At 39.2% G+C, this 27,426-nt stretch overlaps 2 protein-coding genes across 3 annotated transcripts in view; one reads left to right on the forward strand and one right to left on the reverse strand.

Moving 5' to 3' along the window:
* tnfsf10l (TNF superfamily member 10, like) overlaps window positions 1-12,905 on the forward strand; it is a 30,976-nt gene extending 18,071 nt beyond the window's left edge. Inside the window, exon 5 of the mRNA XM_060832728.1 lies at window positions 11,260-12,905. Coding sequence (XP_060688711.1) covers window positions 11,260-11,714 — 455 coding nt within the window. The 3' untranslated portion in view covers window positions 11,715-12,905. The remainder of the gene's footprint in view (window positions 1-11,259) is intronic.
* A 7,742-nt stretch (window positions 12,906-20,647) lies between these two features.
* Window positions 20,648-27,426, reverse strand: part of clcn5b (chloride channel, voltage-sensitive 5b) — a 156,796-nt gene continuing 150,017 nt past the window's right edge. For both annotated transcript variants that reach the window (XM_060832729.1, XM_060832732.1), the window contains exons 12-13: window positions 26,526-26,742; window positions 20,648-24,791 (exon numbers count right to left, since the gene is read on the reverse strand). In XM_060832729.1, coding sequence (XP_060688712.1) covers window positions 24,701-24,791; window positions 26,526-26,742 — 308 coding nt within the window. In that variant the 3' untranslated portion in view covers window positions 20,648-24,700. The remainder of the gene's footprint in view (window positions 24,792-26,525; window positions 26,743-27,426) is intronic.

A 27,426-nucleotide genomic window follows, 5' to 3' on the forward strand; every position in this document is an offset into this window, starting at 1 on the left:
AAAGATATTCACATGATGCTGCAGATTTTCTTTGGCAACAGAAATTTACTGCACTAAATACATAAGCCAATTAGAATGATCTTTAAAATATGTAACAAAATAATGTTGCATCTCATTTCTTGACAGTATCTATTACTGAAACTCAAACTAGAGAAATTACACTTCTATATCTACACTGTTTCAGTGATGTTGGAGATGCAGTTGACATCTTTTCCTTTGCGTGGTCCCCTGGTTTCCATTCCTTCTACTGTTCAACCTCAGATTCTCCTGTATGCCTTCAGCATGATGTTGGCTGGTTTCAGGGCATCTTTCCATTTTCACCTACTCCTAAGCCTATCATCACATTATATAGGTAACTTTCAGGAGAGCTCAAAGATTCTCTCCTACTCTTAGTTATTATTATTTATTCAGCATTTCTTCTATACTTGCCTGCTATCCACAATCTCCTTGTTTACCTACTCCTTTCATATCTCTACTGCTCTCTCGTCTCCATCTCCACCTATTCACTCATCGTCCCCTCTACTATCCACCAACTTCGGCATCAGCATAAACATCGCATTTTCCTAGCTGTTAACAGTTCTGATAAAGACTCACCAGAGTTGAACTGCTAATTCTGTTTTCTTCCCATAGATGCTGACAAACATGCTGCATTTTGTCAGCATTTCTGCTTTTGTTTCCTTAAATAACTGTTTTATTTTCTCTGAAAACCTTATGGTGCAATCTTTGCAGAATGTGGTTACTCTGTACTCCAGAATCAAGCTTCAACTGCAATTTATTGTTGTGAACTTATTTCTCACACTCTTCCTGACCTGAATGATTGCATAAGTTTCTTTATTGTGGGAACTGTCATATCCACACATTATGTTTTTGTATGTCTATTGTGTTTCAGAAAGCAGCTGGAATTCTCCTCAGCATGTCATAGAGTTGTAGAGATGTACAGCACAGAAATAGACACTTCAGTCCAACTCGTTCATGCCGACCATCTAGTCCCATTTACCAGCACTTGGCCCATATCCCTCTAAACCCTTCCTATTCATATACCCATCCAGATGCCTTCTAAATGTTATAATTGTACCAGCCTCCACCATTTCCTCTGGCAGCTCATTCCATACACGAACCACCCTCTGCATGAAAATGTTGCCCCTTAGATTTCTTTTAAATCTTTCCCCTCTCAACCTAAACCTATGCCCTCTAGCTCTGGACTCCCCAACCCCAGGGAAAAGACCTTCCTTTTAGCCTATCCATGCCTCTCATGACTTTATAAACCTCTATCAGGTCACCCCTCAGCCTCAGATACTCCAGGGAAAACAGCCCCAACCTATTCAGCCCCTCCCTATGGCTTACATTTTGATCTTACATTTCCATCAGCAGTACTCTGAGATGATATTCACTGGGACGACATTGAGACCTGTACAGACATCTATGTAATCTTTTAACATCGATTCAATAGTCAATGGCATTGTGACTGAACAAATGCTGCAGATCTGCTCTGGCATGTTTAGGATTATTAGTCCAATCTTTAAGTAAAAAATGAGGTCTGCAGATGCTGGAGATCAGAGCTGAAAATGTGTTGCTGGTTAAAGCACAGCAGGTCAGGCAGCATCCAAGGAACGGGAAATTCAACGTTTCGGGCCAGAGCCCTTCATCAGGAATCCTGATGAATGGCACTGGCCCGAAACGTCGAATATCCCGTTCCTTGGATGCTGCCTGACCTGCTGTGCTTTAACCAGCAACACATTTTCAGCTTAGTCCAATCTTTAGACTTGCTTCAGCTTAAAGTAGATTTTGTTTAGTACCTACTATCTGGATTATTTCTTTTGACTTCTTGACATGAAAGATCAGTTAATCACAGAGTTTCAACCTAACTTTTGAGGGCTTCATTTTCCAGTCACCAGCTTGGATGACTTTATACAGATCTTCAAAGCTCATGATGTTGTCTGAAGCTCTGGTGTCTGACACTTCACATTCACTTGGCTCTCCTTTTAGTCATCATTTTAATAATGACAAACCATTTGTCATGTTTAGAGCCAACAATGCTACACTGTTGTATGATGTACAGTGATTTGCCAGCATCATTGGCTGACATCTGTCCAACTGCCATCTTTATAATCTTGCTGTGCTTCTTTCTAGCTAAACACTTGTCTGCAAAATGATTTAGCTTTTTGCAGTTAGAACACTGCTTCCCCCAAAGCTGGATGTGTTTTCCTTCATTTACTATGATGTTGTCTGCAATGTTTACATCCTTGCTCAGTAGTTTTTCTGCAAATATTTAATCAATTTATTCCCAATAATTTGCTCTCATTCAGCCAACAATGTCTATTATCATAATGCAAAACCTCGTTTGTCCTCCCACTAATACTCTCTTGCTGATGATTGGCCATCTCAGAGTTCTGCATATTCTGAGAGCTTTCTTGAGAGCAGATTTCTTCTCTGTTAGACGGTCTCACAGTAGTAGCTCTTATGCCTAAGATTGTCCCCATACTGATGAGATCCTCTCACTGTTGTTCAAAGCTGTAGGATTTAACTAAATGTATCCATGTGGTAACATACTGATCAATAGTCTCCCTCCTACCTTCAGTTCTGATGTTAAACACATACCATTGATACATAGGTATCCTCAAATTTAAAACATCTTTGAAGCCTTGCTTTAGTCATTATTAAAATGATGACTAAAGGGAGAGCCAAGTGAATGTGAAGTGTCAGACACCAGAACTTCAGGCAACATCATTAGCTTTGAAGATCTGCATAAAGTCATTCAAGCTGGTGACTGGAAAATGATGCCCTCAAAAGTTAGATTGAAACTTTGTGATTAACTGATCTTTCATATCAAGAAGTCAAAAGAAGTGAGATCTCAGCTACAATACAGTTTGGGGCACTCTTTCCTGAAGCAATGATAACCTTGTTATTGTTTTTACTTCTTCACATTTTTAAATTAATTCTGTGGTTATTTTTTAGCTTTGTCACTGAAAACGGAAAAAAAAAGTACAATTCTCTCTTGTATCTCCTGTGATTGTCACGGTATCAGGGAGGGTAAGCTGCAATCCTCTTCCCGACCTCTCCGCCCCCACCCCACTCCGGCCTATCACCCTCACCTTGACCTCCTTCCACCTATCCCACCTCCATCGCCCCTCCCCCCAGTCCCTCCTCCCTACCTTTTATCTTAGCCTGCTTGGCTCTCTCTCTTATTCCTGATGAAGGGCTTATGCTCGAAACGTCGAATTCTCTATTCCTGAGATGCTGCCTGGCCTGCTGTGCTTTGACCAGCAACACATTTGCAGCTGTGATCTCCAGCATCTGCAGACCTCATTTTTTACTCGAAGATTTTAACCTACTGCAAATCCTCTTACAAGGATGCCTTCCTTGAAGAAGCTTTGGGAGGGTTTAAACTAACTCCGCGGGGGCATGGGAACCAGGACTGTAGCTTTAGGGTACAGGACCTTGAGTGTAGGGAGGTTAGGAATAATGCAGCGATCTCTAAGGAGGGTGCCTGTAACCAGAAAGGTGGATTGAAGTGTGTATACTTCAATGCCAGAAGTATAAGGAATAAGGTAGGTGAACTTGCAGCGTGGGTTGGTACCTGGGACTTCGATGTTGTGGCCATTACAGAGACGTGGGTAGAACAGGGACAAGAATGGCTGTTGCACGTTCCAGGGTTCAAATGTTTTAGTAGGATCAGACATGGGGGTAAAAAAGGGGGAGGCGTGGCATTACTTGTCAAAGACAGTATCACAGCAGTGGAATGGACGATGGAAGAGGACTTGCCATCTGAGGTAGTTTGGGCTGAGGTTAGAAATAGGAAAGGTGAGGTCACCCTGTTAGGTGTTTTCTACAGGCCTCCTAATAGTCCTAGAGAAGTAGAGGATAATATTGCGAGGATGATTCAGGAAAAGAGTGAAGGTAGCAGGGTGGTTGTTATGGGGGACTTTAACTTCCCAGATGTTGACTGGGAGAGCTATAGCTCGAGTTCATTAGATGGGTCGGTGTTTGTACAATGTGTGCAGGATGGTTTCCTGACACAATATGTCGACAGGCCAACAAGAGGGGAGGCTATATTGGATTTGGTTCTAGGTAATGAACCAGGCCAGGTGTTAGACTTGGAGGTAGGTGAGCACTTCGGGGACAGTGACCACAACTCGGTGACTTTTACTTTAGTGATGGAGAGGGATAATCGTGTGCCGCAGGGCAAGAGCTATAGCTGGGGGCAGGGAAATTATGATGCAGTGAGGCATGACTTAGGATGTGTGGATTGGAAAAACAGGCTTCAAGAGAAGAACACTAATGAGATGTGGGGATTGTTCAAGGAGCAGCTACTGCGTGTCCTCGAAAGGTATGTACCAGTCAGGCATGGTGTAAAGGGCCTTGTGAGGCAGCCGTGGTTTAGTAAGGAATTGGAGTCCCTTGTGAAAGGGAAGAAGGCGGCATATGTAAAGATGAGGCGTGAAGGTTCAGTAGGGGCGATTGAGAGTTATAAGGTAGCCAGGAAGGAGCTAAAGAGGGAGCTAAGAGAAGCGAGAAGGGGACATGAAAAGTCTTTAGCTGGTAGGATTAGGGAAAACCCAAAGGCTTTCTATAGGTATGTCAAGAATAAAAGGATGACTAGGGTAGGTATCGGTCCAGTCAAGGATAGTAGTGGGAAGTTGTGTGTGGAGGCGGAGGAGATTGGAGAGACATTAAATCAGTACTTTTCATCAGTATTCACTCAGGAACAGGACACTGTTGCTGATGTGAATATGGAATCACAATTAATTAGAATGGATGCCCTGGAAATATGCAGGGAAGAGGTTTTGGGAATATTGGAAAGGATGAATATAGATAAGTCTCCTGGGCCTGATGGCATTTACCCCAGGATCCTATGGGAAGCTAGGGAGGAGATAGCAGAGCCATTGGCCTGGATTTTTATGTCGTCGTTGTCAACGGGAATAGTACCAGAGGACTGGAGGATAGCGAATGTGGTCCCATTGTTCAAGAAAGGGAGTAGGGATAGCCCGAGTAACTATAGGCCAGTGAGTCTGACTTCAGTGGTGGGCAAAGTCTTAGAGAGAATGGTAAGGGATAAGATTTATGAACATCTGGGTAGGAATAACGTGATCAGGGATAGCCAGCATGGTTTTGTGAAGGGCAGGTCGTGCCTCACAAACCTTATTGAGTTCTTTGAGAAGGTGACCAAGGAAGTGGATGAGGGTAAAGCAGTAGATGTTGTGTATATGGATTTTAGTAAGGCGTTCGATAAGGTTCCCCATGGTAGGCTAATGCTAAAACTTCGGAGGTATGGCATTGAGGATACATTAGAGGTTTGGATTAGGAATTGGCTGGCTGGAAGGAGACAGAGGGTAGTAGTTGATGGATTATGTTCATCTTGGAGCGCAGTTACTAGCGGTGTACCACAAGGATCTGTTTTGGGACCATTGCTTTTTGTTATCTTTATAAATGATCTAGAGGAAGGACTTGAAAGCTGGGTAAGCAAGTTTGCGGATGACACAAAAGTCGGTGGAGTTGTGGATAGTGAGGAAGGAAGTGGTAGGTTACAGCGGGATATAGATAAGTTGCAGAGCTGGGCGGAAATGTGGCAAATGGAATTCAATGTAGCTAAGTGCGAAGTCGTTCACTTTGGTAGGAATAACAAGATGATGGATTACTGGGCTAATGGTAGGCTACTTGGTAGTGTGGATGAGCAGAGGGATCTTGGTGTCCATGTACACAGATCTCTGAAAGTTGCCACCCAGGTAAATAGTGCTGTGAGGAAGGCATATGGAGTACTGGGCTTTATTGGCAGAGGAATTGAGTTCCGGAGTCCTGAGGTCATGTTGCAGTTGTATAAGACTCTGGTGCGGCCTCATCTGGAGTATTGTGTGCAGTTTTGGTCGCCATACTATAGGAAGGATGTGGAAGCTTTAGAACGAGTGCAGAGGAGGTTTACCAGGATGTTGCCTGGAATGGTAGGAAAATCTTATGAGGAAAGGCTGAGGCACTTGGGGCTGTTCTCATTGGAGAAGAGAAGGTTTAGGGGAGATCTGATAGAAGTGTATAAGATGATTAGGGGTTTAGATAGGGTAGATACTAAGAACCTTTTACAGCTAATGGAGTCAGGTGTTACTAGGGGACATAGCTTTAAATTAAGGGGTGGTAGGTATAGGACAGATGTTAGGGGTAGATTCTTCACACAGCGGGTTGTGAGTTCATGGAATGCCCTGCCCGTATCAGTGGTGAACTCTCCTTCTTTATGGTCATTTAAGCGGGCATTGGATAGGCATTTGGAGGTTATTGGGCTAGTATAGGTTAGGTAGGATTCGGTCGGCGCAACATCGAGGGCCGAAGGGCCTGTACTGCGCTGTATCCTTCTATGTTCTATGTTCTATGTAAGCTCTCTTCCTCCCTCTACAAGGATTTCAGTGAGTCCCTCTCTCACTGCACCCCCCAGGTCATCTCCTCTGCACAGAAACTCTTCAGCCACGTTCTCAAACAGACTCGTTACCACAGCCACATCTCCTTCCTCAGCACCTGTCTACGGAACCGACTGATCCCACACGGACTCCTCATTTCCCCTCCCCCCACCTTGTCTCAGTCGGTTCCCTCAACTCAGCACCGCCCTCCTAACCTGCAATCCTCTTCCTGACCTCACCGCCCCCACCCCACTCCGGCCTATCACCCTCACCTTGACCTCCTTCCACCTATCCCACCTCCATCGCCCCTCCCCCTAGTCCCTCCTCCCTACCTTTTATCTTAGCCTGCTTGGCTCTCTCTCTCTTATTCCTGATGAAGGGCTTATGCTCGAAACGTCGAATTCTCTATTCCTGAGATGCTGCCTGGCCTGCTGTGCTTTGACCAGCAACACATTTGCTGCAGGGGGAAGTAGGTGGCCATTTTGACTCACTCAAGTAATTCAAAAGTCACAGACTGCTTTTTGTTTCATCATTTCCTTGCTACTTGTTTCAATAGCTGGTTCTCTACAGCGTGAACATATACCGTCCTATCACATCACTGTTGAAATTAAGGCATCACACCTTTTTTTTTAAACCCTTTCTTTCTCAGGATCCCAAAATATGGATTTTAAAAAAAATATTTCTTCAGTCTTTATTCACACAAACTTCCAGTTTTGAAAACCTAAGTTTTGTGTCATCTCATGACTTATTTCTTGATGGTTAAAAGTCCCTTCAAGTCTGATGACATGATGATATTCTCTTTACCCATTCCTTAATTTGGACAATAAAATATCTTCTTCCTTTACTAGATTCTAGAAATCACATAAGTCTGGATTAGGATATTCTTTGACAAACTGTCGCTGAAATCAAAGTAGTGAATCAGAGGAAGAGAGAGTAAAGAATCAGAAATGAATCTTGTAAATGAGGGTGGAAATTGGAAACAAGGGGGCAGCAAGGTGGCTCAATGGTTAGCACTGCTGCCTCACAGCGCCAGGGACCCGGGTTCAATTCCTGCCTTGGGTGACTGTGTGGAGTTTGCACATTCTCCCTGTGTCTGTGTGGGTTTCTTCTGGGTGCTCCAGCTTCCTCTCACAGTCCAAAGATGTGCAGGTTAGGCAAACTATCCATTGTTTTAGGTGTATTAGTCAGGCGTAAATATAGCGTGGGGGAATGGGTCTGGGTGGGTTACTCTTCAGAGGGTCGGAATGGAATTGTTGGGTTGAAAAGCCTGTTTCCATACTGTATCGAATCTAATGTTAAAGGTTATTTTTCACTTCAAGGTGAAAGTACAAAATATCATCAAGAGAATCGGATATAGAGGGGACCTGAGGAGAAATTGGAACAAAGAATGTTCCACATATCCCGAAAATGGCAGGCATTGCTTAGGTCAATATAGATGCTCATAGCTGGAGGAAATGAGAGGAGTAAAAGGCATTGTTTTTCAAGAAATAACACAGTTAAAAATCATACAACACTAGGTTATAGACTGACAGGTTTATTTGGAAGTACAAGTTTTTGGAGCACTGCTCCTTTCTCAGGTAGCTCATGGGGCATGATCACAGGACACAGAATTTACAGTAAAAGATCGAAGTGTCATACAACTGATGTGATATATTGAACAAACCGAGATTGCTGTTAAGTCTTTAATCATCCAGAATAGGTTTGCAGGTTTCAATTCATTAATGTGTAAATCCCAGAACTTCTTTCAAGTTCCTTTCCTGAAATAACTTAAGGTTTTATAAAGAAAAGTGACATCCCAGCTCAGATAATGTATTAAAGGTGTGAAGTTAGAGCCTATCTGTATCCCAATCTTGAGTCCATCCGGTTCTGTTTCCAAAGTAGCAACTTACGGAATGGCACCTGGACTGACTGCCTACAGTTTGTGTGCTTTTTGAACAAAATAGAATGTATCTGCAAATACAAATCTGCAAATGCAAATTCACCTCATAGACTTATATGTGTGTGTGAGCAAGAGAGAGTGAGTGTGTGAGTGCGCATGTGTGTGACAGAGCATGTACTTTTGAGAGTGTGTGCACGTGAGTGAGACTGGGGGAGTGGTCTGAGTGTCTGAGAGAGAGAACATGTGAATGAGGGTCTGTGTGAGTGTGATTGTGTGTAAGACTGTGTCTGTATGTATGTAGTGTAGTGGGGTCACCAGTATTGTGACATGAACCCAACATTTTAGTTGACGCCATCCTCATGTGTCTATCAGCCTCTGTTCGGCGACTCTGTATTGTTGCATATCCTGAGGTCTGCCTTGGAGGATGGTCACCCAAAGATCCAAGGCCGAATGTCCTTCTCTGCAGAAATGCTCTCGACTGGGAGGGAACATGCCTTCTGGTGATTGTTGTGTGGTGTCTATTCATCTGTTGTCATAGTGTCTGCTTGGTCTTGTCAACATACTATGCCTCGTGGCATCCTTGCCTACAGTGTATGAGATAGACAACTTTGGCCAAATCACACGAATGCCTGCTGCGTTCATGGTGGGTGGTGTCCCCACGTATAATGGTGGTATCCGTGTTGACATTCTGACACATCTTGCAGAGATTGCTCTGACAGGGTTGTACGGTGTTGCGGTCAATGTTGTCCTGACAGTTGGGCAGTTTGCTGTGAACAATGGTGGTTGTTTAAAGGCAAGAAGTGGAGGCGAAGGGAAGATCTTGGTGATGTCCTTATCCTCATCGATAACATATTGCAGGCTGCGAAGAACATGGCGTAGTTTCTCTGCTCCTGGGAAATACTGGACAACGAAGGGTACCGTATCGGTGGTATCCTGTGTCTGTTTCTGGAGGACCACCTGTTTACTAGTGATCGATGAGTTGGGCATTATATCCTGTTCTTATGAGGGCGTCCTTCAGCATCTTCATGTGTCTGTCGCTGGTGCTGAAGGATACCCACGTAAGAACAGAATTCATCGACTGCCAGTTCCAACATGCCACAGAGAGAAACTGCAATGACCTCCTGAGGAGACAGACACAGAATATGACCAATACGGTACCATTCGTTGTCCAGTACTTCCCAGGAGCAGAGAAACTATGCCATGTTCTTAGCAGCCTGCAATATGTTATTGATGAGGATAAGCACCTCACCAAGACCTTCCCTTTGCCTCCACTTCTCACCTTTAAACAACTACCAAACCTTAGATAGACCATCGTTCGCAGCAAACTGCCCAGCCGTCAGGACAACATTGACCACAACACCGTACAATCCCGTCATGGTAACCACTATACGACGTGTCAGAGTGTCGACATGGAAACCACAATTACATGTATGGACATCACCAACCATGAACGCGGCAGGCATTCATGTGATTCAGCCAAAGTTGTCTATCTCATACGGTGTAGGCAAGGATGTCCCAAGGCATGGTACATTGGCAAGACCAAGAAAAGGCTACAACAATTGTTGTGTGGTGTTCATTCATCAATCACTAGATAGGCATGTTCCCTCCCAGTAGGTCAGGGAGATTTGTCCTCAGAACTTCGGGTGACCGTCCTCTAACGTGGACTTCAGGATATACAATAACACAAAGTTGCTGAGCAGAGGCTGCCCTCAACTGGGATCTTGGGTTCATGCCACACTACAAGTGACCCCACTGCACTTTGCGCATGTACACACACACACACACATTGTACGCAGACCCTCTCTCATACACAAGCTCTCTCTGAGACACAGAGATACAGTCTCTCGCTCCCTCACATGCACAGATATGGGGTGAATTTGATTTGCAGATTTTTATTTACAGATACATAAATTTCTAAACTTTGTCCACCCAGGTCCAGCATCGACACCTCCACACCCAAAAATAACACATTCATCCAAGTGGAAAAGCGTGGAGGATGGGGACTTTTTGGGAGAATATTGTTGAATTTAATTCAAGTACCTTTGTTTTGGTTCTGTCTATCCAATACTGAATTCATTAAGCTTAAAAGCTTTCTGTCTGCATGCTTAATAGAATCAGTGGAGGTATCATTTCTGAGCCCTGAAAATGAAGAGTCACTCACTAATTCTTTTTGAAGCAGTGTTTGATGTGCAAACTATTGGAAGAAACAGCTTATACTTGTCTATTTCAGCAATTATACATAATGTGTGGCATACACATTTCAAAGGTCTTGGAAGTATAAACTGGTCTTGTATTTTTCTCCCAATCTCCTCTACCTTTCTTTAGCCGCACTTATATTTTTACCTTAAATAGGTAGAACCTCTGCCTTTTCTTGACGTTTAGAGGGCAGCTTAACCTTTTCCAAACAGTTGACAATACCTCTGTATTCATATGCACTGGGATCTGTTCTCTTATTCCCATAAAAAACAAAGCTACCTAGGGAAGAGCTTGGATTCCATTTACTCTGCCCTGTGCCATGAGAAATCATGGTGCATCCATAATGAGGAAGAGTTCTATGAGCTTGCATCATCAACACCATGACAAAATTTGTGTACCAAGAGGAGCTTCGAAATGCTATTTTTTTCAGAACTAACCATGGAACCAATGTGATACAATTCCATTTCACTGTTTTTATAATCAGTTGACAAAATAATAAATCCAATCTCCTTTTGGCTTATTGTACATTTAGTGAATGTTCAGAAAAAAATACTGGTATAATTCATGTTACAGTAATTGTTTTGATGTAATAATTTAATCTGAACTTGCTACACTATAACAACATGATTATTTTATTTGATGAATGAATGGCTTTGCTTTTGCTACCAGCATATTAGTTCCTATGACACTTTATGAATTACTGAAATATTGCTGATTAACACATTTAACATTCACTATGTTTTGTATGAAAGATGAGAAATGTACTTGGAATTTTATATTCTGAATTCTTACTTTTTCCAACAGGTATGTCGCACTATGCAGACCAGTCATGCCGTCACCTTGTTAAATGGGGTTTTGAGAAAGGTTTAGCCTATGTTCAGAACATGACGATCAATCATGGAAAATTGCGAGTCAGTGAAACAGGCAAATACTACATTTATGCTCAGACTTACTTCAGATATCAGCACAAGGCTGTAGCTGATGATGCGGACTTTTCTGAAATACCTAATGAGCAACAACTTGTGCAGTGCATATACAGGATGACACCTATCTATGCATCGCCAATCCTCCTGATGAAAGGTGTAGGAACAAAATGTTGGGCAGCGAATGCTGAATATGGTTTGAATTCCATCTACCAAGGAGGACTTTTTCAGTTGAATGCTGGTGATGAAATATTTGTTACTGTTTCTGATATAAGATTAATGGATGATGATGATGGATCATCTAGCTACTTTGGATCCTTTAGACTGAGTGTGTAAGGGGTTCTAATGATCCCTGCTGACAATAATGCTGCACAAGTCAGATTCCAGAATGAAAATTGGCCTGAGAGACTTTTTTTTTAATTTTGCAGTTGGTTAATGTAGTGGTTAACCACTGAAATATATTAGACAGTTACAAACTTGTACTTCAAAGCAAAGTTCTCAGTTGTTTCTTAGCATTATCCATTACAGAGATTCAATCCCAGACAAAGATCACTGCTAAATTTATCTTTATTTAACTGACTCTCCCCAATTTATTTCTCTTGAACTATGAAGACAATCTTACAATTCTGTGTCTGTTGACATAAACCTCCAAAAATGCTGATGACCTAAAGTTTCTAAGTGGTCTTGGCTTGGAAGCTTTGCATATTAGAAACTACTTCCACTGACTGTAGATGGTTCCCCAGAAGTGACTGGAACAAAAAAAACATTTTTACCTTCTAAATTCTGTGTACATTTGAATTAAAACTTTGAACCATTTCCGTTCTGTATCAAATAAAAGTAATTGCCTTAATATACTTACACTGTCTGTCATAAGACCAACAGTATAAACGTTTTATCCATTAACACCCTTACTGGAATTCTCCTCAGCACTTAGTGCAGTCTCATGGTTTTTTTGGAACTGATGAACATAGGTCACCAGACTGTTCCAAACTGACTTGCTGACCTTTAGCAAAACATGTTCACAGGACTGACCCACATCATCTGCTTCAAGTTTAAAATCAAAGTCTAAATATCTAATATATAGATATAATACACTTTTCATCACATCACCACACAGTGGCAGCAGCGTGAACCATACACAAGATGCACTGCAGAAACTTATCAAGGATCCTTTTACAGCACGTTCAAAACCCATGACATCAATACCAAGAAGAACAAGGAGAGTATGGGTGTAAATACCACTGCCTGCAAGTTCCCTTTTCAACAGACCACCCCAATTCGGAAATGGATCAACATTTCTTCCGTCACCAAATAAATATTCTAGAATCCTCTTCCTAACAATACAGCAGGCATACCTACAACACAACCTCAAACAGATAAAAGATAGCAGCTCACCACCACCTACTTGGAAGCTTACAGGGATGTGCAATAAACTTTGCTCTCACCAGCAATGCTCACATCCCATGAACAAGTTAAATGAAAACTAAATTTTAATTTCAGATAATAAAAGTTTCCTTTCAAACAAAAGTACTGTTAATGGCTCTGTTGTTGTCATTTACAGCTTTTCAAACCCATCTTTCGTTTCTGTACTTATTCTATTTTCTTTCACCTTGCACCATCATCTTTCTACCCTACTTCACTTTTGTTATTTTCCCACTTACCCCTCATAACTCTGTCCAACACAAACAAAAACAGAAACTGATGGAAAAGCTGAGCAGCATCTGTGGATGAAATCAAATTAACACTTTGGGCTGAGTGACTCATACCTCTGTGCTTCCTGAAAACCTGTTAAATTTCTAATTTCTTCCAGTTCTAATGAAGTCCATTGATTTGAAATGCTAAATGTTTCTTCTCCTTCAGGTGATGCCTGACCTTTTGACCTGAATTTTCTACTTAAAACAATATAGTATGGAAATGGTGTATTGTTGAAATTAATTCAAGGGCAATGTTTGATAACTTAAGTCCAAGTAGATGAAAAAATTATAAATAGCTTCCCTTATGCACAGCAACTAATCAATATACTAGTTTAAGCACAGAGCCAAAACAAAATAATTTTCACAGATTATAAAAGATAATTAATGATGATGGAGATTGATGACGTCTGTAACAATAGCAATGCTACAGCTTGTATTTCCTTCACTGTCATCAAATTCTGCATGCCTTTCTCCAAATATCAATTTTTAAAAAATGGTTTGAATATTTATCACTCACGCTTGTTGCAGCATGTCTCATTATCATGGAAAAAGATCCAAAAAGTGTGTTGTTCACAGCAGAAATAAGCAGACAGGTTTCAGTGATGCAAAATCAGGTATTTGAACCTGCAACAATTGTCAGGCAGCTCCTTTGTAGAATATGCAAGAGATTAAAACTGTGTCACATATCTTTCTGTCCAGCTGCAATATTTTATGCCTAAATCACAGAGACATTGCTACATCACAACTTATATGCAAATTATTTATTTGATTATTTGCCAAATTTAACCTTTATTTTCAAAAATAATTAATTAGTTGTTCTCCACCTGACCCACTGGGTGGATGAACTTCTCATTGTGAAACTGAATCAGAGATGGAAATGATTCTAAGAATCATCCTGGTCTGCCCTAAGTTAACTGGTGGTAACGATGATGGCTGTCGCATAATATAATTGGTTTTATTATTCCAAACTGAGATGGGGATGTTGGGGGAGAGAGTGAAGACAGAATATTAAGTAAGATTCCAATTTACAGTTCATCCAGTGCATTAATGGACAAAAACAGTGTGTTGACTTTGCCATAAACCTATATCCTGCATTTCAATTCAAATAAATAAGCCTTGTCCAGAGTAATATGATGAGCGTAGCATGTTGCCAGAAATGGTGAATTTTAGGTATGAGGAAAGGTTGGATAGGTTGAATTTTTTGTCTGAATCAGATGAGGCTGAGGTAAATTTAATTGAAGTGTATAGAATTACGAGCAGCCTAGATACAGTGGAAAAAGAATGACTTATTTCCATTAGCAGAGGTCAATAATTTGGGGGGAGGGGCATCACTAATTTGAAGCGTATGGGTAGACAAACTGTGGGGTAACTCTTTCTGCTCAGAGAGTGGTGGGTTCAGAAACTCATTGCCTAAAAGTGTATTGGAGACCACAATCACAATTTAAAAATACTTGAAGCTACTGGACTTTGAATCAAGAGCCAGAAAGTGGTACTGAGCTAGAAAACATTTACTGAAATAGATATAAAATATCAAATGGCCACCTCCTGTGCAAGACATGTTTCTATATTTAAACAAGAGAGGATGCTGGTATTTAAAAACTGTCGACTGTAAATTATATAACTTTCCCAGCTGCCAGAAAAGATAAGGATATAGATCAGAAACGAAAGATTAAATTAAAAATTCAAAAATCTGGGGTATTTGAGTACTTATCAAGGTAACAGGGACAATAACCTGGACTCAAGAATTTATATTTGGCCTGAGAAGAGTTGTTTCTGAATTATTTTGTGGTTTTCTGGACTGTATCGTGAGATTACAAATAGTGAATGCTGTTTCACATTTACCTCACAAATTACAATTGTCCCTTTATTTCAATTGTTAAAATCTCACATCTAATGAAATAGTTCAAATTCCAATTAATTCTGTGAAGTATCATGATTGGAGGTTGCACAATTGCAATATTAAGCTGAAGCCTTCTATTTCTGCGAAAGGAACATCCATGGTATTATTCAAGAAAATGAAAACTCTCTCAGTAACCTGATCAACATGCTGAAGGCATTATAAAAATAAATTGGTCTTTCTTTGTATCTGCTGTTGATGGGATGATTTTTGACTTTGTAATAGGAATGTAACATGGAGTTTCATTTGAGATGTGTACATTCAGCTTTCAAGTCTAGGCAACTCAATCAATATTTGATGGATTATTCTCTTTGAATTTGGTGTTCTTGGGAAAAGGATGGTTTGTAACATTTTTGACCCACTCCTGGATAAATCCTAATCAGAGCATCAACATCATTTACAATCAAGAACTTGAGGTGGGAGTAAATTAATGAACTTTGTATTTTGAATTCTTAAATTACACACTTAACATTGATCACAGCTTGGATTTCAAACAACTAAAATAAATGTTGGAGCTTCAAAATTTCTTAATTGATTCTGTAGTGCTTTTAAGAGATCTTGAAGATATGAAAAAGCATAAATGAAATTTCACAGAGTAAATAAAGAAGACTGGAATATTCAATGTTTTACAAGGTTTTCAGTTAAATGATTACAATGCTGAAATTAATGATAATATGTGATTTGTTATGACTGAAATGGTAGAAGTGCACTGTTTATCTCTACTTCCACTGGCTAGATCACAACATAAATTTTATTGTTTTACCCAGTTCCTGATATGGTGAAATGTGTTAGTCTTAGAATAAAAATATCCATCAAACAGATTTCATTAATAAACATAAATTATTGATTTACAAAAAAAACTTATTCTACAAAGATGCAGAAATCAGAGTTTGTAACATGAAAATATATAACCCCTCCAAATAATTAACACACACACACACACACACACACTATCAAACAGGCAAAATACCTAGATTTTTCCCTGCAGGCATTAACGATGGGTATAAAGGTAAACATCCTTGGTCAATAATGGCTTGCTCTTGAAGAAAGTAAAAGAATGAGGTGTGGAATTTTGACCTAGTGTTCTGGCATACACAGGTTACTAGATTCAGAAGCTCTTGCTGGGGTCACGGCAGTTGCAGTTTGCTCAGGAAACATAGTTTGGAAATGTCTTCCAGTTGCTCTTTAAGTGGACAATCAAACTTCACACTGAAGTTACCATATGGGTATTTCAGAAAGAGAAGAGATAACTTAAATAGTCCAGTCTTCAACAGATTCCTCCAACTGAAACAAAAATGCTAACTCCTTATAAAAGACTTGTTCACCAAGACAGCCATAAAATCCAGTCACATGACCTTCAGGAAACATGTCCAGCAATTCGTGGAAACCACATAGCTTTCAAGAAATGCTTTGTTAATTAAAAAGTTCCAATATGTATTTTAATTGTTCTTTCAATAAATCCAAATATCTCCATATTCTTGAAAATGCTCAAACAAAAATTAAATAAGAATTCTTCCTAACACCCCACCATTGAAGAACTGAAATACCAAAATACAGAGAAAAAACAAAATACATACATAAAAATGTATAAAGACTGATGTATCTACTTATTCATAGTCACATTATTCATATGAATGTATGAACTTATCTCTGAGATAAAACAACTGCAGATACTGGAAATCTGAAACAAACAAAAACAGAAATTTCTGGGGAAACTCAGGAGGTCTGGAAGCATTTGTGAAGAGTAAACAGCATTAATGTTTCGAGCCCAGTGATTCTTTTTTAGAACCAGTTCTCCAGAAACTCATATTTCTCATTTAGGTTAAGGGATAGGGATGTCAACAAAAGTCTATATTTTCACTGCTCAACAGCCTTGGACCTTGCCCTCCTATATGCCCTAGGTAGGTTACACTGACCTTTGCAAATGCACTTACGGCAAGAGTTATTATCAAATCAGCAGATTATTTTGAAAATTACAAAGCTCTAATTGTTCTAAGTGGCCCTTCTACGTGTCATTTTATCTTTTTAGGAAATACAATCGAAAAGGAGGGATCATTCCTCTGTTCAAAAATAACCCTTTTCGTTGATTAGTTTTAGAGGACCTAATTTCTCATGTCCATTAACTAATGTAAAATGTCTAAAGCTTTATGAGATGACTTGAGGGTGCTAACCAAAGAAATTCCAGCCCTTTCTTCCAAGCAAGGGGATCGTCACAATTTTATATCTCATTGTCACTTTGAGGGTTTGGAGTTAGCTTTCTGAAGGTTCCTGAGTCGATGATAAAAAAAATTAATTGTGTTACACCCAGATTACCTAAAATTTTCCTGGTAAATATTAGGCATAACATTGAACTTGACCTGACTGGATCTTCATTTGCCCATTTTGAGGAAAGGACTAGTTTAACTCTTTTCAGCACTAGTTGTTTATGAGGAGATTTCCTCTGGTAATTGAATGGTTATATCCATAACAATAAGGAAATACTCATTTCCTGCTTTTTTATTATTGATCAAAGTCCCGCACATACCAGCACTCAATGAAATAGTTCCTCAAAAAAAAGGGTATGGGAACTAAAGGTGCCAGTTTGACAACAGGTTCCCCTTCTTCCACAATCTGGCATATATTCATGGGATGTGGGCATTATTGCCCTCCCTAATTGCCTTTGAGAAACTGTTGGTGAGCTACTTTCTTGAACTTCTGAAGTCTATGTGCTGTAGGTAGACCCACAATGCCGTAAGAGAATTCCAGGATTTTGACCAGTGATACTTTAGGAACGGTGAAGTCTAGATGGTGAATGACCTAGAGGAGAACTTACAAATGGTGTTGACCCATCTATCTGCTACTCTTGACCTTCCAGATGGAAGTCTTTAGGAGTTTGGAAGGTGCTATCTTGGACAATTTCTGCAGAGCATCTTGTAGATTGTACGCGCTGCTGGCCTGAGCATTGCTGGTGGAGGGAGTGAATACTTGTGGAGATGGCAACTTATGTGAGGTAGGATCTCCCAGTTTCCTACATATCCTGTTGTAGAGATTTCCACAGACTATTTTAAAATATTTTTAACACATTTGGGCAACAAAACTGTCTGGTGAACTACAATCTTCTTCTCAGCTGCAGGTCTATGAGGAGATCTGACTTTCTCATTGGAATCCTATACTTAATATAGTCCCATTCAAACATTTATTTGCTTCAGCTTCAAGTTAAGCCAAACAGCTTATTTAATTCTGGATTGACATGCTGAACTTCAATGAGAGATGGATTGGTAAATGTTTCCTTTGGATTATACGAATCCCCAATGAAGGTTTCAGACAACCAAATATCTGCGGTACCTAATTGAATTTCAATGATATACTTTATTTAGTCATTGCTCAGATAACTACAAATGAAGGAAAAAGTTCCTGGAGCCTCGTCTTATAAATACTCCATCTCTTTGATTTCTCTTAGCCTTTTGGTGAACACTGGAAAAACTACTTCCTTCACTCTGCAGTACGTCGATTCCATCTGTAAACAAACCACAGGAAATCCCTGTGAAAGACATTAGGTTACGCTCCAGGTATACCTAATAGAAAATTACGAGTATTCTCAGTCAATACCATTTACTAAAACCTTGTCATTTAACCTGCTCTCTGGTAGTTACGTTATGCCTTTCCTCAGCAAAATAATTTGTGTGGTTCCTTTATCCCTTTATAGAACTATAGGTTTACTGGCCTCATTAAAGGCATATGGGGTTATGTATCATTTTGATAAGAACTCACTGCAACTTAGTACCTTGCTTGCACTCCATGTACACTGTACAGCTGCAGTTAGAGGTATAACTTGGCCTGTTATATTCTCAGTCAAGACTCCTTTCTTTATGTTGATGTTGTGTACAATAACTCCAAATGATTTACCCTGCAACATCTAGCATTCTGTGCAAAGATGTCCATCTTGTGACAATTGAAACATGATCTGCAGACATCAGTTCCACTCTCAGCACTGGCCTTTCTTGGCTGAAGAGATCGGGACATTCCCAAGGGTCTCCTCTTAACTTGGGCTACTTGCATTCTTGTCATCTTCCTATCTTCTATCCTTCTTCAGTTTGCGAGTGTAATTGAAAGGAAGTTTGGATTCATGGACCATTTTCACATTCATCAGGCAGATATCTTAGATGCCTGCCTTGCTATTGCAATCCTCCCATTATCTGCACAAATTCATTTTCATGGAGGAAGTAATTTTTAAAGTTCTTCTAGAATTATTTCCTTGAAGGCCTCAAAATAGTGGGCGGCATGGTGGCACAGTGGTTAGCACTGCTGCCTCACAGCGCCAGGGACCTGGGTTCAATTCCCGCCTCAGGCGGCTGACTGTGTGGAGTTTGCACATTCTCCCCGTGTCTGCGTGGGTTTCCTCCGGGTGCTCCGGTTTCCTCCCACAGTCCAAAGATGTGCGGGTTAGGTGAATTGGCCATGCTAAATTGCCCGTAGTGTTAGGTAAGGGGTATATGTATGGGTGGGTTGCGCTTCGGCGGGTCGGTGTGGACTTGTTGGGCCGAAGGGCCTGTTTCCACACTGTAAGTAATCTAATCTAATGCATGTCTCATTTAACACATACAACCAACAGTCAAAATTATTTTGCTTTATCCTCAAATATTCTTGGTGTACACAGGATGCAACTGGATATTCTTGTAAGTCTCAGGGACCAACTGATGTGCATTGAGAATAGTCTCTATTGCCATCTCATTATTTGTTTTTCTTAAAAAAAAACTCCTTAGAAAGCACAATATAATCTCACAAGCTCTTATCAGCCCACTGTGCACAAATAATATCCAGTTTTTTTTCTGGCCTCATCAGATTTAGTTATCTTTTTGAAGGAGGTGTCAATTGCTTCTATGTCCCTTTCATAACACATTGGAACGGGTTACACAATTTTAATCATCTCCTCCAGGGGACTTGGTTGAACACAGACCCTTTCCCACCAGAAGGTTCCTCAGAATCTGAGTCAACCTTTTTCTATTCCAGCTTTCTATCTTCCTTTGATTTCCATTATCCTCTTTTTAAACTTCATTTTATTTCTTTGGTCAAGCCAATTGATCTGCAACTGAATTCCAGCTAATTCAATTGAACCATCAACCAAATTGGCTTACCTCTATTCCAACTTCAAATACAGTGCATTACCCCAATTATGACAATTTTCCCAGCTCTTCTTTCAATTTCAACTTCAACTTGCCCACCAATTCCAATGGCTGAATTTTTTTTTTGTACATCAATCAAGGATAAATCTTACACCTCCACAGGTCTTAGTAACTGTAAAAGCCACAATGGTTAGACAATGAATAAGAAAACTGATGTTTCATCTTTTTCATTATTATGCTTCATTATTTCACTTTTAATTATTATCATCTCAGTTCGAATTACAGGTTGGCAGTACCTATATTGGGTATCCTGTTGTGAGACCCTAATTTTACATTACAGCTGAGATGGAAGGAGTGCACCATCCTTCTCTCAACCCATTACTTGACGGTTCACAACAAAAATTTAATATGGCCTATTGTATGTCTTCTCTATATTAGAATAAAAAAGATCCAGTGACCAATTTTCTTTAATAATCACAAAGCTATTGATTTATTATAAAACAAAACTTATTGTACAAAAATGCAGAACTGGTCAATACACAGTTTGTAATTTACAAAACAAACATTCCCCTTGTAAATAACACAAAGCACATAAACCAGACATACAAGGTAAAGAGAGAAAGAAAATAGATTTTGCTTTGTAGCCATTCATTATGGGGGGAAAACATTTGGCTAATAATGGTTAATTCCTAGTGAAACAAAAGAATAAGACATTAGGAGGCCATTGGTCGAATATTAATGGTACATACAGACAAGTAGTGAGACATTGCAGTTGTCTCTAGGGTCTTGGCAGATGCAGGCTGTTCAGAAAACACTACCAAGAAATCTTTCAGCTGCTTTCAACAAGATAATTAGGTTTCACAACAAGGATGTTTCCGAACCCGGAGAGATGAGCTAGACTGCTTATTCTTCATCAGGCTTCTCATAGAAGTAAAATACTGTGATGCTGGAAATCTGAAATAAACACAAATTGCAGGAGAAACTCAGCAGGTTTAGCAGCATCTGTGGTGAGAGAAACAGAGTTAAAGGTGAGTCTGAGAAGAATCATCAGGTTCAAAGCATTAACCCTGTTTCTCTCTCCATCAATGCTGCAGACCCCTGCTGAGTTTCTCCAGTATTTTACGTTTGCTTCAAAACAACTCCAATTGCCTATAAGACACTTAAAACAAGACAGTTATAAAACCCAGTCAGGTGACCTCCAGCAAACAAGTTCGACAAATAGTATCAACTAGTGGTTCCAGGAAATACCTTGTTTTAAATAGGATTCCAATATATTGTTTCATTAATTACTTTTAAAAAACCCAGAGATCTCCATAAAACTTGAATTAAATCCTCTCAACCCACAATCAATCAAAACTCAAATGCCTAAAAAAACTCAAAATATGAAGCCTTCATAACAGATTATTTTAAAAATTCTGTGCAGATTAACATAACAAATGTTTGCTGATCAACAAAACAATGTTTGCTAGATATAACAACAATGTGCAACAATGACTTGCATTCTGGGCTCAGGGACAAAACTATATTAGAAAAGAATAACAGTAAAATCATTTTTATTTAATGATATAACTTGTACAACAGACGACTACGTTTAATTTCAAAAGCACTTGCCAAAAAGGCATGTGTGATAATCTACTCCAGAAAATACATATATTGGCATTTTGCCAGTATTTAAATCATTCATGTGCCTCAGCAATGTATTGGCTGCTATTTCTCTCCCCCATGTTATCTCTCTTCCCAGTATTGTGTGTGTGTGTGTGTGTGTGTGTGTGTGTGTCTCACTTCCAGAACAGTCCTACACTGAAGAGTCAGACAATACTAAGGGTTCAAATAGGTGGGATTTACAGAGACAACTATTTCATTCAGAGATGTGATGAGTTACCATTGTACCAAACCTGATTTGTGTGTGACTGGACAGATTTTGATTAACATCAGTGTATGCATTTACAAGTAAATAGAATTCACAACTCCAGCCAGCCAGTCTCCAATGCATCAAAAATAGAACCTGAGGATTATGTTTAAGATTTCTATTTGACTATAGCTTAGGTCACTGTTTAAGTTTATAAATTAATTTTTAAAATTTAGCTTTTCCTTCACATTTTGCAATTCAGAAGCCCCGCTCCCCCCACCACCGACACACTAACAATGGATTCCAACCTAACATGTTAAAAGGCCCATTGTATAAGAGTAATATTTCCATTTCTCCCATCATTAACTGTGACAATTTCTTTGACGAGTAGGAATTCGGATCAATTGTCAAATTATGGGTAATGCAAATTGCAACTGATGATTCAAGTATAGTTTTCTTATGATTTATCTTAACATCTAACTCGTTCCCTTCCTCAGTCTCATTCCCATTGGTCATGCATGTGGGTTTCTTTCTTCAATTTGCAATCTGCACAAAAATTGCTGCCAGGATTTCCCTGATGCAAAGCATTTTGACAGGATGAATAATTATATTTAAATAAGTGTTGAGAAGAAAATATGTAGTTAGAGTCCAGTAGCTGAAGCATTTCAATGGTGGACTCTTAACAAGAAGATTGTGAAGTGAATTTTCTTCACGGAGAAGTAGTGGAGAAAGGTCATCCTGCAGGAGATGTATAAAAGACATGATATTTGTGATTGCTTTCAATTGGAAACCTGTTAAGTCAGCATCATATACCAGTCTGCCCTCAGTGCTGAAGGAAGCACTATAACAATGAGTAACTGGTGTGCTTTTTATTTCAATCTTCCAGATTCAGCATGCACTACTGAGTTATAAATAAACAGAAAAAAGGAAAAAAAGTTCCAAACCTGGATAACTGAAATAAATCTCAAAAGATAGTCTTGAAACTCTTTGTAAACACAATTTAAGATTTAAGCAACCATTCTGAACAATGGTTTCTCTCCACCTGATACACAAAAATATTAGTGGAACATACATTCTGACAAGATGTGAAAATAAATGACACTATTTGGATTCATACAAATTCTGCACAACATCAGAATGATGATAGACTGCACACAAGTCCTTTAAATTCACTGAGATCCACCTCCTGTTGTGGAAGGGAAAAGCTGGCATCAGAGCCACGCTTAGAGCTGAACATGCTCAGTCATGAAAAGTATGGTAAGAACCATGGACCATGGGAATGTGCTTTCTTAACCTCTTAATTGCTGGTGGTATGTGCTAGTGAAATGAAAGGTTTGATGTCAGCATAGATTTCCAAAAACCCTCCTGTCAAGCTAGACTGCATCTCATGTTTTAGCTATAGGGGAAATGGAACGTTTAACATTTAAGCTTATTGAGATTTCTTTAGGTTGTTTTTAAAATCTACGACAGATGAGGTTGTCATATTAAAATCACTTTGTAGTGTCGTAGAAAGTAAAAAGATAAAGTGCTTACAAATGAATGCCCCAGAATAACAGGACAAAAAGCAAATAAATCTCAAGCTATTAGCATCAAAACTGCACCAGGAAGTAGTTATGAGATATCTTCTATATATCTTTACCGGAAGTCACAAAATGTTTTGAATGATGTTTGTGTCATAGATGCCCACATCCTTATTGTGGAAAAACAGAAAAAAGAAATAGTGAAAGTTATCATTGACTAGCAGCAAGCTACCCAATAATGTCTAGCTTGCATATGGGCAACAATCAAGTATTTCAGTGAAATTATCCAAAACCAACACACAATTAGTATATAATAGTTGGGACTTTTAGATGTGATCATTCCATTCCATTTAACAGAGCTTCTTTGGATAGTGATGTCTTCCAATACAGCAACAAAAGCTTGATCCTCTGTAATTTCCGAGGGTAGCATGTGAAAGGATCAATGAGTAACTGGAATTATTTCAAAACAAAAAAAAACCAGTCCCTTAGAACAACTGTATTTATTTACTGAACTGTTTATTTGATGGAAAAGTAGCTGATTTCTCTCATATGTACACCGAGCCCTGCACATTATATTTAACTAAACTAAGTTGCGCAGAATGTGATTATTTTTATTTGGTAGTCCTGTAAACATCAAGTTAAAACAGAGTTTTCTGACAAGGGACCTCATAACTGCTGGTGTGTTAACCTTCTTAAATTGGGAGGATTATATGTATCAAGTATAATTGCAATTTTAAAAGTACTTACACATTTGTTTTTCTTCAGACAAAACACTGATAAATCTTAGCTCAATAACATTGCTTATATTAATCATTCAATCACAGGAGAATGTGCCAAAATAACTGAATTCATACTTGACTGCATTATCAGATAATGTTGGAAAATCTAATCTCAAACAAGTCCAAAGACAAAACAATTTATTGAGGTTATCTGTTTATAAATCTGAAACAATTAATGCACCCAGTACTCAATGACACCCCTATTGCAATGAATTTAATACAAATTGTGGATGGAAGTACACACTTAGATCAGTTCTTCATTCAGTCATCTTACAGTTCCACAGTGTTTATCCAAGAACCTAAGGTAAAGATCTTGCTGATTGTGTAGTGCAATTGGAAGTCAGACACTCGTTGAACATGAGGTACACCATTCTCGATCCTCAGAAGGAACTTATGGTACAATGCTGACATTAGTCAGAGCACATTACCAGCAATAAACCTTCCTCTCTGCAATCTCTACTGAGATGAACAAAATTTTATTTTAGTTAAACATAATGGAGTCAGGATCTTGGTTAGCCATCTGAGCAATATGTTTCAGTATATCCTTTTTTGTGATAATGCCAAGGAGCCGCCTGCAATAAAGAAGAAACAGTTAGCACTGTACTATAAAAAATAATTCATAAGTTGTTATTTTAAAACTGCTGCTGCAAAGGGACGTAAACTGCTATGGTTCTATAAAAATGTATTGTTTTAGACTGTGCAAAAAACTCAATACATCAGATGCTTGATTTCATTGGCACAGTTTATTCAACAACTGGGCCAAATGATGTTCTTTAGTTAGGGCTCTGAAAATAATGTGCATTTTTGCAATCATTTCAGCTTGTAAGTGCACAGATTTGTGCCTGAGTTGCCAGTTTTCAAATACAAGTTATCAGCAGTTATCCAATTACTCATCAGCCTATCCATATCTCTGCTCTGCTAATTCCCACGGTGAAATTCTTTTACAAGGGAGTGTCATTCCTATAGAGTGCTATTGCTGCGCTAACTGTTGTTGCTGATCCATTTCTACCTTTGGGCAACAATGGATCCCTGGGAGGTGGAGGTATCCTTCCTGTTATGCTGTCTGCAATGAAGATACAGCTCATCTAGTTGTATGCAAATATCTACAATTGCAATTATATATATAGTCATTCATTTTCACTGTGTGACTGAGGGACCAACTGCTTTACACAGGTCTCAAATTGCCATATGGGATGACATTTCAGGAGATAATTGAACATTTGCAGCCAAATTAGCTCTTCCATGCTCAGCAATGGCAACGATGTGGCTGTTCTATCAAAGTGAAAATTGGTTTTAAGTCATTTCACCTTGATTTTTTCATTCATTTCTGGTGCCAGTTTTTTTTTCTAATGGAAGAGTAGTTTGGGTGTAATGTGGTTTTAGCCTTTAGTTGGCCAATTTGCACAGCTTCAGTAGATGCATTTCTCCATCCAGGGATTGTCTTGTACATGTCTATGCTGAATTTGCCACTGAATGATCCACTTTGGTGGGTCTCCTCAGCCTTTCCATTTTAATAGCTCTCACAGACTACATTGCAGCCAGTACTTTAAGATTACAATTGCATTTCACCAAATGCCCATCTCAGAACAGAACATCTAATTCAGTAATTCAACTCATGATTGGACCCAAGAATTTTTCTTCTTTTGGTTTTACTCATGTCCCTTCCTAGTCAACAGGTTAAGGGTTAAAGTGTAATGTTATCAGTGTCAGTCTGTAAGTTACAAATGCCTGCTTTGTGATTAAATTTATTGCTTTATGTATTTTGCTATGCAATCAAATTTTCTATGAACATAAAATATTTCTAAAAAAAGTCATGCGAATATTATGGCAAACTACCCATAACGATACTGCCAAACCTATAGCTGGTGCCCTCTTCAGAAGAGTTATGTGCAGAAATTCAACAATTGGAAGCAGTAGTGGAGATTATTAGCGACCAAAATTCAATGACAATTCTTCAGGAAAAGAATAATTACTTGAGTAGATAGAAAATATATGAAATGAAGGACAAAATGCTCTGTTCATGAATGCAAGTTTCCATCTGCACTGCTATATATTTCACAGTTACTTAAACCACAGCCAAACTATAGTTATAGAATTTTATGGCAGTGGATGTCATTCACCTGAGCACAAGATAATTGGGATGCAAATAAATTAACATTTAATTTTGAGTGGTTAATGTATTCTTGGCAACTCTGTACAAATTATATAGTTAATTTCAGGTTAGTGAGCAGATGGAATTTCCAGACCTTGAAAGCATGAATGTTTGGATGCTTTGCCCCTTAAGACAACACAATTGTAACGCTCACCCATTATGAGTAACAAGACACTGTCTTAAGCCTAGTTTTCGGAATATGTCTACCACTATTTCCATGGGAGTGTGATCGGTCACTGTGAAGGGACTCAGATCTAGGACGGAGCGCAGTTTGAGTGCAGCTGGGCTGTTGGGAGGCTGCACAGGAGCATGCTCAGTAAAATAAATAGTCGAAGTACTGACAATCCCATCTTGCCGTTTCCTTCCGTTTTCTGTAAACAGATGCAGGACAAAGAGACACATTAGATATCACTTCCCTTGTTTTTCTCCACTGACTCATTAATTACAATTATTAATATGTGTGGAAAGGCAATGATCAAGCTATCTACAATTATAGCTATATAATATCTTGATTATAAGAATGCTTTTAGTAATGGAATAAATAAAAGGCAAAGGCACAACAAACTTGCAATCACATTAGCAGAGTATTTCAAAATTAAAATGTGTACGATATTTAATTTATAAGCTTTGCATCTGCTTATGTCTTTTGACTACTGCTATTTCTAAAACAAAGAAACATACTCTCATCATAGTAATATTACAGATTGCAGACAATGTGATTGATCAATGGGAGAGTCATCACCTCATTGATACATTATATTGCAGTCAATAGGAAGTCATTACCTCAGCAAAACATTATACTTTGCTAAAAAAAACACAGGGCTGAATCTTACAAGTGCCAATTTTGTCAGGTTTCAGGGAAGGTATCTCTTTGCAAGGCGTAACAAGACCATCCACTCCACCTTATCTCATTAAATACCTACCCTGCCTCAATGGCACAGCTCATGACCAATTCTAACCCTATACCACTAATTGCTGTTCCTAAAGAATTTGCCACTCACTGGATATCCACTGAATGATCAGCATCCAGAACCATTTTTTACAAGTTTCTGTGC

The sequence above is a fragment of the Hemiscyllium ocellatum genome, chromosome 11 (assembly GCF_020745735.1).
Source record: "Hemiscyllium ocellatum isolate sHemOce1 chromosome 11, sHemOce1.pat.X.cur, whole genome shotgun sequence".
In the NCBI taxonomy this organism is placed as follows: domain Eukaryota; kingdom Metazoa; phylum Chordata; class Chondrichthyes; order Orectolobiformes; family Hemiscylliidae; genus Hemiscyllium; species Hemiscyllium ocellatum.